At 52.6% G+C, this 19,471-nt stretch overlaps 1 protein-coding gene and 1 long non-coding RNA gene across 2 annotated transcripts in view; one reads left to right on the top strand and one right to left on the bottom strand.

Moving 5' to 3' along the window:
• Positions 1 to 2,615: 2,615 nt before the first annotated feature.
• On the bottom strand, positions 2,616 to 3,739 carry LOC116440402. The gene is made up of 2 exons (XR_004238577.1): positions 3,312 to 3,739; positions 2,616 to 3,171 (listed from the first exon to the last, which is right to left on the bottom strand). It is a non-coding gene; the product is annotated as an uncharacterized LOC116440402 (long non-coding RNA).
• Positions 3,740 to 4,408: 669 nt separating this feature from the next.
• Positions 4,409 to 19,471, top strand: part of SIM2 (SIM bHLH transcription factor 2) — a 54,010-nt gene continuing 38,947 nt past the window's right edge. The window contains exons 1-3 of the mRNA XM_032101142.1: positions 4,409 to 4,893; positions 12,775 to 12,857; positions 15,485 to 15,574. Of these exons, the coding sequence (XP_031957033.1) occupies positions 4,719 to 4,893; positions 12,775 to 12,857; positions 15,485 to 15,574 (348 nt within the window). The 5' untranslated portion in view covers positions 4,409 to 4,718. The remainder of the gene's footprint in view (positions 4,894 to 12,774; positions 12,858 to 15,484; positions 15,575 to 19,471) is intronic.

The raw sequence follows: 19,471 nt of genomic DNA, 5'->3' as shown, positions 1-19,471 counted from the left end.
GCTGCCAAGTTTTTTGGGGGCAAGAGTGGCACTTTCACGGACACGGGGTGGGGATGGCTACCCCCGTCCTGCCGCCTGCCCCTGTAAAGCTCGGCTGGAGCGGCCCTGGGGATGCCCCTGGATCCCGGGCGGGGCAGGGAACGGGAGGGGAGCGGTGCCGGGGGTCCCGGGTGTGCCGGAGGTCCCGGGTGTGCAGCCCCCCGCCTGCAAGATGTGGGACTGCCCAAAAAAAAAAAAGGCGTTGAACCCCATCCCTTGGAGCTTCGAGCTTGTCCCCAGAGGCACCCAGACACGGGGCACCCACCTGCAAACCCCGGAGCGCTGCAATTAGAGTTTATTTCGGGGTGCAGAGGGGTTATTCTCACCTCTCGGTTTCCTCTCTGTTTTCCGTCTCCAGTTGAAACCCCTGGGAAGGAAAAAAAAAGGGGAAACGTTGGAAATGTTCCTCTGCGACACAGCTCACCTGGGGAAGAAATTCTCTCTCTGTGTCTCCCGCTCGGGGAAGGGTTTTCCCCTCCAAGCAAGGGAGAAATGTTGTTAAATAATAGTGGGGTTTGTGCGTGCCCGGTTTAGGATTCAACAACAACGGATCCGTGAAAACACGATCTGAATATTGAAGTAATAAATTGCTTTATTTATTCTCCTTATTTATTTTCCTCCTGACGAGGAGTTTCTTCTGAAAAGGGTCGCAGGGAAGCCCCTGCAGCCGCCTCGGAGTCACCGAGCTGCACATCGCGAATCCACCTCGATAGGTTTGGGCCACCCTTGTAGCACCGAGATTCTTCTTTTTCTGTCGGGATTCTGTTGAAAACATTCGCAGACCTGCCCTTTCTCCGGACCACCGCAATTTGTTAGAAACACAACACGCTCCTCTCACGCTTTCCTTTGCACCTCGTCGTTTGTCCCTCTGTTTTGTTTACAGGACACGGAAATGTCCCATAAGCATTCCTTCTCGGGGGTAGCGATCGCAGAGCTTCTTGTGTCCGACCCGTTAGGACCTGCCTTGATATACAGCTAATTTTCAGCAATAAATAGATAAATATATATATTGATTTATATATATATAAAATATTTTTCCCCGATATATATATATATATTTTTTTTTTTTTTTTTTTTTTACCTCTGCTCATGCGTCCAGTTTCGGCGGCGGGCGGAGATTGCATTGAATTTTGAGAATTTCCCCGAAAAGCTGAAGTTTCTTTTCGACGGGTGGTTTTTGGTTTTCTTTTTTTTTTTTTTTTCCCTAGATTAATTTGGGTTTGTTTTGCTCGGAGAAAAGTCCCAGCCCGGAACACTCTTTCGTAACAATAAAAATACAGCAGCGGGTTAAATCTGGCGTCGCCAATGTGCCCAGGAGAGGTGTCCCCATAGAGAGGGGCACGGAGCTGCTCCTATTTTCGGGTAAAAAGGGCAATGCGGGAGGGTGAAACGGGACACATCTCCCGGTCCCGCCGGTGCAAGGCTTTCGCTCAGGTTTCCTTGACCTGGGAGCCAGCTCCAGCCTAAATCCCACCCAGGACGGCGCGGCAGAGCCTGTTCCCATTCCCTGTTTGTCTTCCCTACAAAAGCCGCTGTCCCAGGCGCGTCAGCCGAGGGACGGGCGCGGTCCCGGTGTCTGAGCCAGAAGGGGGTGGATTTGGGACCAGAGGCCGTGCGGGCATGTCCTGGAACCCTTCAGGGCTCCGCTCGCCCGCTCCTCGCCCCACTTCTCAAGCAGGGAAGGCAGGAGGTGCAGCAGTGTCCCCACTCGCCACCCCACGGGCAGCGGTGGCCCGGGCAGGTCCCGGCCGCGGGGAGGTTAAAGAGCGTGGCCTTTCCCTCGGCATGGCCGGGCCGGGCTCTTTCTGCTGTAATGGGATAATTACGGAGGGGCGGGCGAGCTTAAGCAAACACACTCGCCCGCCGGCCAGGCCTCTCCCGGGGATTAATATTAAGGACCGGTGCATTGTGTCCTGCGAACGGGCGCTCCCATCCCCCTCGGCCCCCTTGGATGTGGAGCCGCGTCTCTCCGGGCTCTGCTGGTGCCTCCTTTCTCTCCTTTCCTCGCTGCTTTAATCCCCACGCGTGTCCGGGGCGGATCGCTGCAAGTGGCGCTGGGCAGGGCCGGCTGCCCGTGGGGCCGGGGCTGTGTCCCCGTGCGAGTGGGACAGGGACACACGCGCGGGTTTCTGTCCCCAAAAGCAGCGCGGGGCTGCCCAAGATCTCCCGTCGGGTCGGGGCCGCGTTAAACCCGGCCGGGCACGGCTCAGTCCTGCCCGGGCTGGGCTTAATTCCCTCACTCGGGACACGATAAGGGACCCAGGCATCGCTTTTGTGACAACGACAGCAAAGGTGGCCCCGAGCCTTGCGGTCACGGCCCCATGAGCTCTCCGAGGGAGGTGGCCCCGGGGGTCCCGGCATAGCCTGGGCGCTCGGGGATTTGCTTCATCTTCTTTCCCCCGAGCGCTGCTTCGGCAGCTCCGGGGTTAAGCCCCGGTCAGCGGGGGCTGATGAGCAGCGGCTGCCGGCGGGGAGGGCGGCGGGGCGGCCCCGGGCAGCTCCCGCGGAGCTCGGCCCCCTCCTCTGCATGTACGAGAGGCCGTCTGTGAATATATTTGTGTGCGTGCATACACGTGTAATACGCAAAATACATATTTTATATACAGAATAAATACGCGCTGTGTCTATACCTGCGCGAGTACCCAGGTACGCTTTACCCAGCGCCACAACAACGGAGGAAAGTCTCGGCTGGCTTCCCGGCGGTGCCGCGGGGCTGGGCAAGGGGGCCCCACGCGTGTCCCGGCCCCACACCCCCCCCGTGGCCCCTCCCGCGGGCAGCTGCGCCCCGGCACGGGGGACAAGGGCCCCCTCGGGGTCATGGCCGGTGCACCGAGAAGGGCAACGAGGGGCAAGGGGCTCCGCCGGCCGCTTGGGGAGGCCGGGGGGAGCGGGCTCGGGCTGCCCCAGCCAGCGGCCCCCGCCCCCGGCTCCCCCCGGGCCGGCCTCCCGTCCCCTCGCAAGTGCTAATTGCGGCTCTGCGCTGGCTCTTCTGGATTTGGGTCCCTCGGAGGGCGCTGCGCGGGAGGACACGTCACGGATACATTATCCCCTCCCCTCTTGAGGCTCTCCTGGCTTTCTGCAGCCTTTGCTAAAGAATTAACCGAGAGGTCCACTTCAGAGCTCCTTCTGGCCCTGGGAAAACAAAAAAAAAATAAATAAATAAAAAAGGCGAGGAAAGAAAAGAACAAAAAAAAAAAAAAAAAAGAGGAGATATCGGTGCTTTCAGACGAGGAGCGTGGCGGCTGTGATTTCCGAGAGGAGGGGAATTTTACCTTCGATCCTTGCCGAATGGTGAGGATCGCTGCTCGTTGCGGGAGGTGAATGTAGCAAACCCTCCCCTTGCCTTTGAAAGGCATGTCTCTGCCAAAGAGTCACCGCTTCGCTCTTGAAATACGTGACAAATAAAAAAGAAACAAAAAAAAAGAGAGAGAGAAAAGAGAGAGAAACGGTTCCTATCTTGCAAACTCTTTTTCTTTAAAAGGAGGAAAAATCAAAAAACAAACCAATAAATAAAAGCAACAAAATCAACCCCGCGCCTTTGCCAGCGCTCGGACTTGTTTGGAAAGAGACAACGCTGAAGTGGCACTGGTCCCGAGGAAAACGGATCCTTTAATTTGACTCCGCATGAGAAGCACATTTGGAGCCGGGCGCAGCGGCCGCAGCGGCAGGAGCAGCCCCGCAGCCCCCGCAGCCCCCGCAGCCCCCGCAGCCCCCGCAGCCCCCGCAGCCAGCGGGGCTCGGCGGCCCCCGCGCCCCGGCGCTGCTGGAGCCCCTCGGGCACGGGAGGAGCAGCGCCCTTCAGCCGCAGGAGCAGCGCGCCCGGAGGGCAGCGGAGCACGGAGAGGAGCGCCGGTGATCCCGGAGCACTCCAGCCATCAGCTGCCGCCGCACCGGCTTTGACTTTGGTTCAGCGGGGAGCTCGTCGTGTCCTCGGCATCTCGGGCTCCGGGACCAGATCATTTTGCACTTCCTTCAACGAGCAGCGCGGTCGTTCGGTTTCTTTTTTTTTTTTTTCCTTCAGAGAAAAAATGTCCAAAAATGGTTCAGCCTGCTTAGCCCAATGATTTCTTGCACGGACGCTCTATTTTCTTTTTCTTTCTTTCTTTCTTTCTTTCTTTCTTTCTTTCTTTCTTTCTTTCTTTCTTTCTTTCTTTCTTTCTTTCTTTCTTTCTTTCTTTTTTTTTTTTTTTTAATTATTATTTTTGGACGGGAAAGGATTGAGTGGAAGAAATCGTTCGGTGAAGGAAACCCAGCAGTTTGCTCCCCGTTTTGAGGAGAAGATCAAGATCCCATTCCCAGCTGCACGCAGAGGACGAAGGTTGCCGTGGGTCTTTCAGTCTGGGTTTCGAAGCCCTCGCCACTGCAGGATCAGAGCAGAACTGCCTTCTCCGAGCCGCTTTCCTGTCCTGGTTGTGGCTCAGAGATCGCCTCCCCCCTCCTCGCACCCTTTCTGTTGGTGTTGGTTTTGGTTGGTTGGCTTGGCTTTTTTTTTTTACCCTCCCCTTTTTGTCTTCTTTTTTTCCCTCCGTTTATTATTATTACTAATTATTTGATTTGATTTGGGTAAATTCCCTTCCTTAAACGAAAATACTAACTCTGCTGTCGAAATCCATGCCCCCTGCCATTCGGAAGAATCGGGTCTAATATGCCAGTGACATCCCCGCCTTGCAGCAGTCGCGATGAAGGAAAAATCCAAGAACGCGGCAAAGACTAGACGGGAAAAAGAAAATGGAGAATTCTACGAACTGGCTAAACTGCTGCCCCTGCCCTCGGCCATCACCTCGCAGCTGGACAAGGCGTCCATCATCCGCCTCACCACCAGCTACCTGAAAATGCGAGCCGTCTTCCCCGAAGGTAAAACCACACCCGGAGCTCCGGGAGCCCGCACGGGAGGGACGGGGAGGCACCGCGGGCCGAGAGAGAGCGGGGACGGGGTGCTGGGGTGGGTACGACCCCAACGGCGTCCTGGCAGGAGGGAGGGGATGCCTGCAGGAGTCCCAGAACCGGTGGAGAGCGATCGGGGATTGAGGTAAAAGCCGCCGGGCTGGAAATGAACCCGTGTGCCCTGGAAGAGGAGGCAGAGCTGCGCTGCCCCAAAGCCGGCGGCGGTGGGAGGCAGAGCCGGCCGGTTCATCCCCCCTTTCTCCCCCTCCTCCTCGGCTGCCGGTTCAGCTCCGTTGGCTCAGGGGGACCGTCCCGATGAGAGCGGGCTCGGTTCGTGTCTGCAGCCCCGGAGGAGCCCGCCCGGCCCCCGGGGTGGCCCCTCGGCGCGGCGCTTCCCGTCCAGGCACGGCCTCGGGGAAAAAAACTGTGTGGTTGTTATTATTATTTTGTTTTGGTTGGAGTTTTCTGAAGCTAGGGAAGTAGGCTGGGAATGAAGGCGCGGCAGCTTCGCAGCGAGGCCCTGCTCCTTCTCGTGGGGCCGGGGAGAGCGGGGAAGGAGGGTCCGAGCCCAGCCCGGCCTCGGCGGGGCCGGGACCCCGCTGCACCTCGGCCGGGGCTGTGGCTCCCGCGGCTCTTCTCGGGGGCACCCAGCAGCGAGGCCCGGCACCAATCTCTCCTTCCCTCGGGGTTGGCGGAAAATCAGCCCCCCGGAGCCTCTCACCTTCCCCCCGAGCGCCCTTGGGGCCGCCCGGGGCGAGGGGAGGCTGCGGGCCGGCAGCCGTGGGGAGCCGCCGGCCGCCCGTGCTGTCCGTGCGGCCGCTGAGCTGATGGGAGCCGTGGAATCAAGCGCTGGTCAGTGCCTGCGGGTGGCTAAATAAAGCCCAGCTCCCCCGCTTTGTCATTTGTTTGTGCCTCTCCGGACTGGGAGCAGGGTGAAGGAATTAGCAAATTCCGCAGGGGAAGGTCTGCTCTCCGTCGCGGTTTCTAAGGAGCTTTATTAAAAAGCTAAAAAGAAAAACACAACCAAAAAATAAAATAGGGGAAGGGGGGTGCGGAATAAAACCCGCCTCCCAACCCGAGCAAAGCTTACCGTTGTGGCCATTTAATTGAGAAATTTCGGGAGCACGGAGCAGCCGTGCTATGGAAAGCCGGGGCTCCTTTAGCGTGAGCTCCCGAGGCACGGAGCAAGGGAAGCGAGGCTCTGCTCCGCCGCATTTTCCAGCCATTATTCCCCACCGGGAAATTTTCCCGAGGAGAAATAGAGCGTCGTAATTTCGAGGGGGGGTCACTCGCCGGCCGTGGCTGGGGAACGTGTCCCCGAACGCCTTTGATTTAGGAGGGAGGAAAAGCGGCACGTTTCGAGATGCTGCTGGATGCGTCCTGGCTTTTCCAGCCCTGCTGCTCCTCAAGAGCAACGAGACGACCCCGAGAGCAGGTTTATACCCACAGCTCGGGTGTGTTTTATGTGTCTGTCTTCCCTAAACAGGCCGGGCGTGCGCTTCCGCACACTCTGCTTATTAAGGGCAACGTTTAAATGCATACAGCGAATTCCTGATCTTTCATCGTCTTAAGTACGGGTGGAAATACATTTAAAACCAAAGCTTCGCATCCAGGGATGACAGGCCGGGGGAATTACCGCCTCCGGTCCCCGAGCCCTGCGTTTAGTGCCTGGGAGGGTGGAGGGGAAAGGGGGGAGCCGGAGAGAGGCGGCTGCGGGCAGCGCCGGCTGCAGAAGGACTTTTTGGGGGAGTAAGGGGGGGTTTTCTTCCACACAGTCCCGCATTACCCAAACTTCCCTCTCCCCCGGGATTTGCCCGTGGAAGGAGAGGAGGGGGTCCCCATCCCTCCGTCGGTCTGTCAGCCCTCCCTCCTTCCTCCTCATACTCGGCTACTGGTTTCCAGTTGGCTTTACTGAGAGGGCAAACGGGGAGTGCAACAGCCCGGAAAGGCTTCCCAGCTTAAATCCTGGGGCAGCCAGACCTGGGGAAAGAGCCCCGTGGAGGGGGTTGGACTCGATGGGTTCTGGGGCATGAAATAAAGGTGGGTACGTACCAGGCCCCCGCTCCAGCCCCGGCCTCTGCTCCCAGGGCAGCCGCGATGCGCTCCCACGGGAGTTGTCCTCGGAGCGGGGGTCCAGCACCCCGGGCTGCCCCAGCCGTCACCCTAAAAGGCTGAAAGGGGTGGCAGGGTGGGGGGGACAGGTCTGAGGCGGCACTAGACGCGTGCTAGGCCCGGAGTAGCTGCGGCCAGCGCGACCAGAAACGTTCTTCAACTGCAGACCTGGCTTCCAGCTCTGTCTAGACTGGAGGGAGAGAGAGAGAGAGGCAGACAGAGGGCTGTGTTTTCAAAACCCTCGGTGGATGGCTTCCCCCCTTATTTCCACAGCGAGCTGACACAGAGTTTAGGAAAAGTTTGAGACCCTCAGCGAGCTGACTGACCCCAGCACTCCGACAGGGCTTGTCGGGGGCTCGGGACAGGTCTCCTGCTCAGCCCGGCCAGGCTTTTCCCGAAGATGGACTGAACCCGCACTAGCGCCCGATCAGACTCCAAGCAGCGACAGCGAAAGGAGATTTCTACCCCAGCTCCTTTCGGGCTCGCAGTGCAAGCCCTGGAAGGGACAAGTTTGTGCTCCGATAGCCCAGGCTGTGCCCTGCGGTATCGCTGCGACCTTGAGATTCAGGAGTTAAAGTCAGGACACAGCAGCCTCCAGCCTCCCCCGCGCTCCCGCTCTCTAACACCGTCTTCTCTCGCGTTTTGATATTTTTTTGTTGTTGTCGCCACGGCTTTGTTACTGTAGAACAAAAATACACCACCGGTCGTGTTCTGTCTCGGCTGTCAGTATTTTTTATTTTTTTTTTTTTTTTTTTTCTGAAGAGGAACTAATGAAAGAAAGAGAGGCGAGAATGAATCGCGTTTAAAAACTGCGATTCTCTGCCCCCCGGTGATGGGAGACTGGTTAAATCCTCGCCCTCTCCCTCCCCCATCCCCGACGCAGTATCCAAAACTGATTATAAAATTGGACATTTATGGTTGTTTAAACCGGATGGGAGCGAGCTAATTATTATGTGACCCAAAATATGATGTGCGCAATACGAAATAACCTGAATAAAGTGACCGAGCGGCAGATCTCAGACCTTCCTTATTCCGAGAGGCAGACAATAGAAATTACCAGGAATATTCACAGTCTTCGGTCCCCATTTAAACCTGGCCACGAATTGTATATTTTAAGAAAATCAAGGCGAATCGCAGCTATTTCATCGGGTTGTCACACGCGTTCGGAAAAGGTTCATTAATGAATTAAATAAATAAATAAAGCGCGAGGCGTGAGTAATCCCTTTTGGAAAGGCAGCCCCTATTGTACTAACCGCTAATAGCGACATTAAAGGTCTTACTAAAACAAAAGTGCCTTTTTTTTAGGGTTTTCCTGGGGCCGTTCCCAGGCGGCGGGAGCCGGTGGCCCCGCGGTGCGGGGACGGGCGGCGGGGTCGCTCAGGTCTGTCCCGGCCGGAGGGGACGGAAGGACGGCAGGGGGAGAGAGGAAGGGCGGGGGTCACTGTCGTGAGAGCTCTGGGTCTGCCCGTGACCTCCCTGCCTGTAGGACGCCCGCTTTGGGGCCTCTTAACGCGATCTGGTGGGTTTGGCTCGGCGAGGAGAGCTGGGTTTGTGCGGGTGTCCTGGGGGCAGATTGGTTAGAGTATTTTTTTCCCCACTTTTTTTTTTTAGGTTTTTTTCCTAGGAGTTTGACTTTTTTCCTCTCTCTCTCGTTTTTTTTTTTTTTTTGTTTGTTTGTTTGGTTTTTTGTTTTGTTTTGGTTTTCTTTTTTTTTTTTTTTTCTTTTTATAAAATAGAAATCTTGATTTTTACACCCAGCCCTCGGCCGCCTTCCCGGCCGGTGACGCTGAGCCCGCAGAGAGGAGCGGGCGGCTCGGCACATCGCTGCCCAGCCCTGCTCCTTCCCAAAGCGCCCCTGACCTGGGAGCTTCCCCCCTCTCAGAGGTTCCCCTGACCGGGCTCGGGGGTTCCCCGCGGGCTCCAGACCCATCGCGGCCCCCGGGATCCAGCGGTGCCGTGGGGCTGAGACCCCTGGCCCCCCGCTGCAGACGGGGCTTAGGGCGAGGTGTCAGCGCTGCCCTCGCCCCGCTGCCTCCCCCTCCTCACGGGGTGACAGCAGAGCCTCGGACCTCGCCTCAACGAGGGGCACAAATCTCGATGCAGCTCAGGGGCCGCCCACCGGGAATTTCCCCGGGGCTTTCCCGGCCGAGGGAGGCACAACCGCGCTGGGGAAAACCCAAAAAACCAGGATAGGCGGTGAAGCCCCGGGACTTGTCGTTGTCCCGAGGTTCCTTCTGAAGGGTGGGGGACCTTGCGCTCCGGGGGAGCCGGGGAACAGCCCAGCAGACACAAAGGAAATACTCCAAGTTACAGGGCAACCCGACACTTAACATAATACATCGCTAAGTGATTCTTTTAAGCAGAATCCCAAGCTGAAAAGCTACCGGGCTTTCAAATGTGTGTGTGGACGAACTTTCGTATGCTGAGAGCAAAGGTGGGAGTTGTTCCCAAATATTTCTAGATCTTATTACAGTTTCACTCACCCCGCTGCCTCTCTGGAAACTGGGAAACGGTACAAAGTCAGTGCTGAGGTACTTTGAGGAACAGCCAGAGATGTTAAAAGAGGGAGAGGGATTTTGTCCGTGTTTGCCACAGGGAGGGGGACGCGTTTGTGCGAAAACCCCCTGGTTTTTCGACGGCAAAAGCAGCTAGAACTTTGGGGTGCTGGTGTAAAACCCCCTGTGACTCCGGCCCGCCGTTGTCGGAGCCGGAGCTGCCGCCCGGTGCCCGCAGGGGTTCGGCGGGCACAGCTGCCCTTGGGGCCGGTGGCTTCCCTGCCGGGCATCCCTCTCCTGCCCTGCCCGCACGGCCCTGGGCCCGGGGGGGACTGACACCTGCACAAACACCAGGAAAAGCCGGGCAGACGAGGAGAGAGGCTCATCCCGCCCATGTTTGCCGGCGGCGGGTGCCAAAAAAGAGAAGGTTGAGCCTGGGACTGGCGGGTCACCCTCCCGCAGGCGGCCCTGGGCCGTGCCAGCTCCGCTCGAGCCCAGCCCCGGCTTTCCGGGCTTTCCGCTGCCCAGTCCCCCCCGGTCGCTGGATCTGGATGATCCCTGACCCTCCAGCACGGCAAAGTAGCCGCGCTCGGGGCCAGGCCACCCCCACGGGTGCTCCCGGCTTTTGCCGGGGGGATGCTCCAGCTGCCCGCCCGCAGGGAATTCTCTCTCCCGGGCCAGGTAATTCCTGCTACGAGGGAGCATTTGGAAATGTTTCCTTCCAAACGACCCGTCCGGTGGCAAAGCCGTGTGGGACACCCGGCAGCTCTCCCAGACAGGGATCCCTTCCCATCCCAGCAAAATCCCATCCCGAAGGAGCGGTGCAGGAAAGGCTCGCTGTGTATCGGCAGGGATTTTGGCCTCGCTCCAGGCCAGTGAGCGAATTTGTGCGGTATTCCCTGGCCGGGCAGGAGCAGCCCGGCGGAGCCTATGGCATCCATATGTTTACAGGACACGTTTGCAAATCTCTCCGAAGAGAAGTTAATGGGCCTTGGTCCTTTATTCCACTGTAAGGTTTTATTCGTTTCGTTTTCACCTTTAAAGCGATCTGCTGGCGGATTAAATTATAAAATCACCGGCTTTAAAATAAGCTCAGACGAATGCCAGGCTGATCCACCGAACGTGTTTACGTCTGATGCGCGTTCGCGATTGCGACTCCAATTTAAAATTCCAAAGGGAGCAAATCTGAGCAAGTGGCTCTTTTTTTTTTTTTTTTTTTTTTAGCCAGATCTAGGAAAGAACCTAGAAAGTGCAGATTTTGGGATGATGTGAAAGGACAGGACGGAGCGAATTGTCTCGCACGGGTGGGGCAGAGACGCGGCTCGTTCTTGGAGAGCTTCGTGAGAGCTCAAGAAATGAATCTGCTTCGTCTTTCGGAATGTAAGGGCTCAGGACAGCTTTTACACCGCTGTGTGTGACTCCTTTTGCAGGGCTGCAGTCTCATATTTCGAGATCTGTAATTAGGAATTCGAAATAAGGGCAAACCTCGCGGCACAGGGACAGGCTCCGGAGCTTGCATTTGTTGCCGCCTCGGGAAAGAAACTGCAGGAGGACTCCGCGATTCCCAAACTTTTCTCCCCAGACGAAAAAGAGTTTCAGCAGAAAGGATATTTTTGACGTGTCTCTGGAAGTTTAGGAGCCTTTTCCAAGCGGAGAATTGGGAAACGGCAGAGAAAAGCGCGAGTTTTCGTTTGGCTCTTCCGAGCAAATTTCCCGGTGCTTCTTTCAGAGTAGGGAAGGTGTCCTTCCCCTTCCCACGGGAAAGCGCAGCCACCCGCTGTGAATTCCCGGAGTCTGGAGAGACCCTGAGAGATGGACACGGGGTGGGGATCAAAACCGCTTTTTGGGTGCTGCTACTGCCTTGGGACGGCGGAAAGGAGGCGTCAGGGCCGGCCAAGGTCCCCGGTGTCCCCTGCCTGGCGTGGGAAGCTCCTTAGTGCTTTCCCAGAGGGAGTAGGACACGGAGCCAGGCTCCGCTGGCAACGGGAAGGGAATCTAAATTCTGGGAAAAGCACCGCGGGCAGGCGCGTCCGCCCCGCCGCCTCCCGTCCCTCCGGTGGGAGATCCTGCCCATCCCAAGGGATGCTCAAAGAGGGGAGAGAAATCCCCCAGCATTTCCAGACCAGATTTAAGTGGCCAAAGCACAAACGGATCCGTGAGGGTTTCAGGAGGGGCGGAATCACAGAGCTGGAGCTCAGGGCAGGAATTTCTGCCAACTTTTCCCTCCCGTTCCGGAGCCGAGCGGGGCTCTCGCCGCAGCCGGGAGTGGGGAGGTTTCTTTGGAAGCGCCTGGGCGGAGAGAGGGCACCGGGGGAGAACACGGGGCTCTGTTTCATAGCGGTGCATCCGTGAGCCGGGGCGATTGTGGAATTCCAGGCTGGCAGCACCGAATCCCCGCCTTCCATCCAGGGCCACCGGCCCTTCCGCAGCGCCCTCCGGGCTCCGCGGCCTCCCCGAAGCCGAGGGTTGGCCTTTCTCTCCAAAAACGAGGCACTAAACGGATGCGGTCGCGTCCTTCCCTTCCCCTCCATCCCTCGCGGGCAGTGGCCCCTCTGCCACCAGGTGCCCACGGGAGTGTCCAGCTCTTGGGCTGGCACGGTGGCGGTCTGGGCTCCGCCGGGGAGCTGCTGAAAGGCTTCTTTTCACCGAGGAAGAGAAAAACAAACAAACAAACCAATGAACACACAAACCCCAGCCCACCCGCCCCTCCTCGCCCCAAGCCAGCTCCATCACAAAGCTTCCACTGTCACCAGGGCGGTGTCGGGCTGTGGGGTCGGGCTCTGGGGTCAGGGCTCGATGGGGAGGGGGGGCCGAAGCTGTGTCGGTCCCGTCCGTGCGCAGGTGAAGGGGCAGTCGGGGCAGCTCATCCCCGATCGAGCTTCGGCTCTCTTTAACCTCCTCATCCTCCTCTCTGCGCAGCGCGGCGGTGGCCGCTCACAGGGACGGCGGAACGGGGACGGTGCCGCTGCAAGGACGGGACGGGCCCGGCGGGCGGCGGGAGCGGCTGCCGCGTCCCTGGGGGCTCTCCGGGGAGGGGGAAAGCGGATCCGCGGGGATGCTCTGCTCCAGAAAAAAAGAACAATTCCCTCCCAAAGCCTGCGTGTCGAAGGGACTCAGCCTTTCCCACTTCCAGGCCCGCGCCCCGAGGGAGAAGGGGGAGCACGGGCAGCGCAGGTCCCGCTCGGGAGGACAGGACTGACCCGGCTCCGCTTCCGGCTCTACCAAATCCTTGTTTCTTTTGCAGGTCTGGGCGACGCCTGGGGCCAGCCGAGCAGGATCGGGCCCCTGGATAACGTGGCCATGGAGCTCGGATCCCACTTGCTTCAGGTAGCGGACCCCTTCCTCCTCCCGTACGCGCTGGGCATCGGAAACCTGGGGCTGAGGTGTTGCCTCTCCTCCTCCTTTTCCTCCTCTTCTTCCTCCTCCTCCTCCTCCACTTGCTCTTCACCCCCGCACCACGACAGGAGCCTGGCTGAACCCTTCGCCTCATTCCCGAGCCTTGACGGGCTGCGAGAGCAGAAAGAGAGACAGCAACCACTTGTATTCCCATTATTTTGCTTTTTCCGCCTCTGATACTGGCGGAAGCAAGAGGCGCTCATCCCCTCTGTGCAGGCAGTGTCCCCCAGCCCTAAATGCTTTCATCAGCCGCCCCAGAAGTGCCGGGGATGTCCCCAGGAAGCCCCCGGGGCAGGGGAAAGCCGGGAGGGAGCGAGGGGAGAGAACACCTGGGCTGGGTCTCCCGTGGACTTCAGCCCCTGAAAATGCCGTTGTTCCCAGTCCCGGTGATCCGCTCTGGAACTCCTCTGAATTCAGAGTTTAGGAAGGCGTAGCCAGGCCGAGCGTGCCAGCAGGAGGGGGGAAAGAAATTAAATTGCGTTTGACTCTTTTTTTTTAATTTTTTTTTTTTTTTTTAAATACGTGAACTTAACGCAGCGCGGGTTTTCTCCCCCGATTTTCAAGAGCCAGTAAACCACATTCATTTAACGGGCGGGTTTATTGCGGGAGGTGAATTCCTGGTCACAGAGCTGGGGCTGTTTTCACCGTCTCGCTCGGCTGGGGACAAAAACCTCCACAGAAAATCTCTGCTCGGGCTCCGCGGCCGCGGTGTCGCCGGCTCCGACCTTTGGAAGGACGAGCGCAGTGATTTATTTGCTCCCGCAGAGCATCAGCCGCTCTCTGCGAGGAAAAGAGAGATTTTTGGGAGGCTGCTTTGGAGCGGGAGGCACTGACCGCACCCAGAGCTCAAAATTGTCTCCTGGGGAGGCATTTCCAGCCTTGGAAATTTTAATTCAAGTAGCTGATGTCCTCCGAGCTGTTCCAGAGCCACAAGTCCACCTGAAAATGCTGATTTAGTTCTGTATAATACTCTATGTGTATAATATAATGCATATATTGAAATACAGACCGAGTTGTATAAATCACTGTTGTTCCTCCTCCTCCTTCCCGGCTTTGTCTGGCATTAAGTGAATTTACACAAAATTAAATGCTGACCACCTGTAATTCTCATTTTACAGTTCAGTTAATTCTGAATGACAAATGCTGAAGGTTTTAATAAACTCTCATTTACTGAAAACATTTTTAAAATTTTCTTTTAGGGTACTTAGACTTTACATTTGGATTTTCAGCTTTCCTGTGAATGAAATTTTGGGATGTGCTGCAGTAACAGCAGCATTGACACAAGTTTGTTAATGATACTGGCTAAAGCAATTGCAAGACAACAGTGCTTAAAGTAAAATTATGGCTAAGTGTGCAGTAATTTATTTCCCATTATGATATTTCTACAAAATCTAATTTATATTCCAAAAGAAAAAAAAAAAAAGGAAAAAAAAGAGGCAAAGAGTAACCTGGTTTCACTTACATGCTGTAGAGTCATTAGTAGGCCAGAGAATAATTTGGAATATTTTCTTATTGAGGTGGCACTAGAGGTGCATGAAGCAGACAGGATTTTATTGCATCTCTTCCAGTTGAGTGACTTTAAATGGATTAAAACAGGTGCTTGCTTTACCAAAGTACTGTAAGAATCATTTTTCTCTTCCAAATCTATTGTCTAGTGATATTCACACAAGTGAATATTCACTACTTTTCACATGCCCTGTGTTGATCAAAGCTTTCTACACTGGATAGAGATAATGGAGACTTTTTGATATCAGATACTTTTGAAAAAAAGCCTGAAATTGGGCACTGAAAAATCAAGGACCCCTCAAAGTGAGAGGTTTTGTGATTTCCAAATCATGGCCAGTTTTAGCTCAGCTTTACCACAGCATTTATTTTTTTCTCGTACGAATAAGATCTGACTAAATCAAACTTCAGTTTTTACTCACACAAGCAAGATTTGCCTCCCAGCCCATACCCTGCCAAGAAGAATTTGTAGGATTGGATCTCAAGTTTGCATTGGTTTACAGACTGCAGGGATAAAACTTAATAAGCACAAACATCTCTCTTCAAGTGTGATAAAGTTTTGGATGCTGACTTTTTCTGCTTTCTTTTTGGATGTTCCCACAGTTTCAGAGCAGAGACCCCTCTGTTCAGAAATATGTTACTGAAAGTGCAGTCAAGTTTAAACATTGCTCATGGTGCCATTAAATAAATTGCAAATAGCAGTGAGCTGGGTCTGCCAATTATGCCATAAAAAATGGCTCACGTAGGGCCTGACTTCCCCCTGAGCACCACAGAGCTCAGGATTTGGGCTAAGCACTAAAAAAACCCTGAATCAACAGCAAAATATTCCCTGAAAGCGGAGCAGCAAAGCTGCATCTGCAGGGGAATGAGGTGGAGTTCACAACATCCCTGAGTTTTAAGGAACAAAGTCAGGTAAAGGTTTCTATTCCTTAAATTTTGCTGTGTGCTGCTGCTGAAATCAGACAGAAATCATCCTCCAAAACAATTTGGTTTTCACTGTAAATGCTTTAAACTGATTTCTTACTTCTTACCCTGTGCACTTCTCTTTCTTTCAGACTTTGGATGGCTTTGTTTTCGTCGTGGCATCCGATGGCAAAATAATGTACATCTCTGAAACAGCATCTGTGCACCTTGGCTTGTCCCAGGTATGGGGGGTGTGCTCTGCCAGCTAAAGCAGAAATAAAATAAAGCTGCTAAATGCAAATTTGGAACCTGCTAAATACAAATTTGGACCCTCACACTGGTACCTTGCCTTTATACAAAGTTTTTTTTTTTGTCAGGGCTGTTTGAGGGTTTGGCTTTTCTCTCCCTGAAAACAGCCTCGGTAAAATACTCAAATTTCCTTGACTTGCCACCACATCATGGCTGTCTTTATATCTGTTCTCGTTCATTGTATTTTACTCCTCATTACCTTTCAGAAGGGCCATAAATAATATGATATTGCAAATTGCAGATCTAGGCAGGGCCTGAAACCCAAGCCCAGAGCAATAGGGCTGAAATAAAGCTCAGAATCGGAGTCTGGTAGTTTTAGATTGTGTAAGATATTGAGGCTGCCTATGAAAGGGAGAGGAAATCTGATGTGGAACAAGAGTTTTATGGTAAATGTGGAAAAAAATAAAAAGGAAAAGGGGGGCAGATTTATGAGTGTTCACATGGAATTCAGGGTAGTTTTTCCTGAGTTTTTCCAGCTCAGTGGTCTTTTCAGTAAAGCGTTTTATATGGTTGTGATAGAACTCATAAAACTCAGTTTACTACTGTTCTGCACCAGAACTATGAGGGGGTTTTATTGTTTTGGTTTTTTTTTTTGCTTAGATGGACATTTCTAAATTTTTTTTTGCCTTCCTGGGATAGACACAAGGGCAAAGAGCCTGAATTTGTTGTAAAATGCAGCTTTCCATACCTTTGTCTGTAACTGAAATTCACTGGGAGCACCTGACCTAAAGTTTGCCAAAGTCCCCTAAAAAAATTCCTCATTAATTGCAGCAGGCCCTGGATGAGACTTGCAAGAAACTGAAGTGTTCAGCTGGGTATCAAACACTTATAAAAAAATAAATAAAGGGAAATAAACACTAAACAGCAGAGGGGAGACAAATGAGGAGATGAAGGGGAGAGGGAGGAGAATATTCTGAAAATACCTGGTTCATTTATCCTGTGGCTGTTTCCATAAAGAGAGAGGGGACTTTAGTGGTGGGGATGGTCTGTGTGCTTTAATTTGGGTGGTAATCAATATTTTTAATTGAAAACAAGGTGAAGTTCTTTGCACGTGCGTTTATTAACAGTGCTGTTAGAATTAGTGGCTATGAGAGAAAATAGAACTCAAGAGGTTGAGAAAACAAGGCTATAAACTCAAACTCCATCTCTTAGCCCCTCTTTCTCTAATATCTTGAGAAAAAAGTCAATTTGGGAATAAATAGCCAGCATAGATACTTTTTTTTTTACCTGTTAATTTTAAAAAGATGAGCAGGAAACATTCTTAGTTCAGTTTGTTCAGTTCACTCTGTTGTGGTACAGTTTTAGTTCTTTCATACCATTTAATTCATGTTCAACTTCCTTGAAATATTGCTTTGTTTGAAAATAAACTTCCCTACAGAATGGCCCTGTTTTCTACTCATTTTTCAACCTGGCTTTCTCTCACCCTGAATTTTTGCAAGGATCCAGGCTGCTGTTGATTAAAATCCATCCATTTAATCAGTGCCATTATTCCAAAGTACTGAGGGTTCCCATCCACCCATCCTGGGGCAGAAACTCCCTGTCCTGTGTTGTTTGCTCCCTGATCTTCTGGGTTTTGCCCAGAAATTGTTCTTTTTGGAGGAATATTGAGCCACCAGATCTTGTAGATCTTGGTATTATCCAGTTATTTGGAGAAATTAAAGAATTATGGGATCAGTGGGACAGTAAACAGACTTTGGCACATGCAGGAAGAGTGGAGTGGGAGTGCCACAAAGGTTTTAATCCTTTTTATCCCTCCTGGTCATCTGCACTGACTGAATTCCATGTGCAAGGAAATATCCACCAGCCCTCAGTGCAGGAGGTGCTGAGGAAAATCAGAAGGTTTGGTCAAGTCGCTTTTTGAAGGCAGTTTCACCAGCAAAATCCCAAACCTTCCACTTCAGGAGAGGTTTGTAAACAAATGAGCTTGAAAGCTGTGGGATTTGAAATGTCAGGGCTTCTCAACAGACAGAATTTCACAATGCACAGGTTTTATTTATAAATAAGAACCTCAGTTACCAAGGGAGTGATTCCTCCCCTTTACTCATCCTGATTTATCACCAGTCTGTTCTTGCTCTTCCTCAATATTCCATTTTTGAAGGGATCATTTCACTTCAAGCAGCACCAGCACGAACACTGGGCTGCTCCCACCACCCAGGACATTCATCCGTTCGCCCTGGGGTATTCCTGTCAGCTTCCAGGGCCTCTGAAGGAGTTCTTGTTCCCCCTCCTCTGGAAATCACTGGGATTTTTGCCACTGCCATCAACAAGAATGGGATTGGGCAGGAGAAGGAAATTCCCCCAGCCATAATTCCACACTGAATTTCCAACAAGTGCTCTCATAGAGCCGCAGCCAACACAAGCTGAGAGCAGAGTGGTGGTGATTGCAGAAAATCTCTTAGAGTGGGCACAGAAAAGCCTTTTTATGAAGTAACTTGACAATTAACTAGCCCACACATCCATTTCCAGCTCGAGTGCCATTTGTTTAAAATATATATATTTAAACTAAATAAAAAAGCCATTTAAAAATATTTTTGCAGGCTATTTTTGGGGGCCTACTACAGTGGCCTTTATCTTCAGGTTGGTGCTGGATTGAACTTCAGCAGGAAGAAATTAGAGCTTGAGAAAAAGCTGGGGTGGCTAAACCAGTTGCAAATTTAAAACCAGCATTAAGGATTGTTTTTAAGCATGACTTTGTTTCAGAAACGGAGTTTGTGAAAATCTACATCTTCATTTGTGGCCCTGCCACTTCATTTGTGGTTTGGAGTTTGATTTGCTCCCAGCTGCAGCAGTAAAAATGGTAAATTCTGCTGTAGGACCCCCTCCTCCACCTCATCCCAGCTGGCCTCAGCCCAGGGATGAACTGACTTGTACTGGTTGGGACAGCCAATTCCTTGCCTCTTTTTTCCATGGATAACAAACAGCTTCAAATTCCCCAAATATTTTTTTTTCCCCTCAGAGCCCAAAGGCACAAAAAAGGAGAGGAAAATCTGCTTGTGAAACAATGGGGAAAGACATCTTTTAATTTTATTTTGTAGGTCTGGAGCTTATTCCAGCAATTTTCTGGATCCATGAGGGAGCCAGACTTATCTTTGACTTTTGATAAATCTTGAACTATTTAACCACAAACACCTGAACTTTTCCAGGAGTTTATTTTGCTTTCACCAAATGAGTCTATGAGAGGTAAAATATGTCATTATTTGCTCTAGATTCCATCTACTTAATCCTGTGTGTTTATTAGGAATCATTCCATGGCTGGAAAAAAATACCTGAGTTCCACATAAACCCCCTGTTAGTAGGAAATGCTGATTTTTGGTATTTACAGCTGTTAAAAACTGCATCAAGGAAGCTGCTTTAATAACCTGAGGCATGGGATTTTAGCTTGATGAATTGAACCATATAATTGATATATTTTTTTTCAAGTTTTCAGGGTTTCATTGTAGGCTTTAAAAGAGCCTGAGTGTGCCCTGCCTAGTGGGGGTAGGGGGTGAGATCCCAAATTATGGATCTGTATTTTGGTTATTTGACTCTTGCTCAGCACCCCCATCTCCTTGCTGGTGGCTTTGTGTTTTAAAGTCAATTTTTGAAGTCAGATTTGGGGGCAGTGTTGTACCTTCATCTCCTGCTGATTTTCCTGGGCTTGCAAATAAACCTATCAGAATAAAACACTTTTCTGTGCATCTAACGAGGAAAACCAGTCGTTACCTCACAAAGAATTTGAGGCTTGGATTTTAGACATAAACCCTGGGATAAAAATGGAATTCTGGATAAAACCGTGACCTTGGGCCTGTGAATCCTCTGGAAAAATGTGCATTTCCATGAGGAATAGTTTT

The sequence above is a fragment of the Corvus moneduloides genome, chromosome 2 (assembly GCF_009650955.1).
Source record: "Corvus moneduloides isolate bCorMon1 chromosome 2, bCorMon1.pri, whole genome shotgun sequence".
Lineage (NCBI taxonomy): Eukaryota > Metazoa > Chordata > Aves > Passeriformes > Corvidae > Corvus > Corvus moneduloides.
The sequence above is the reverse complement of the archived record's forward strand: the minus strand, read 5'-3'. Positions and strand labels throughout refer to the sequence as shown.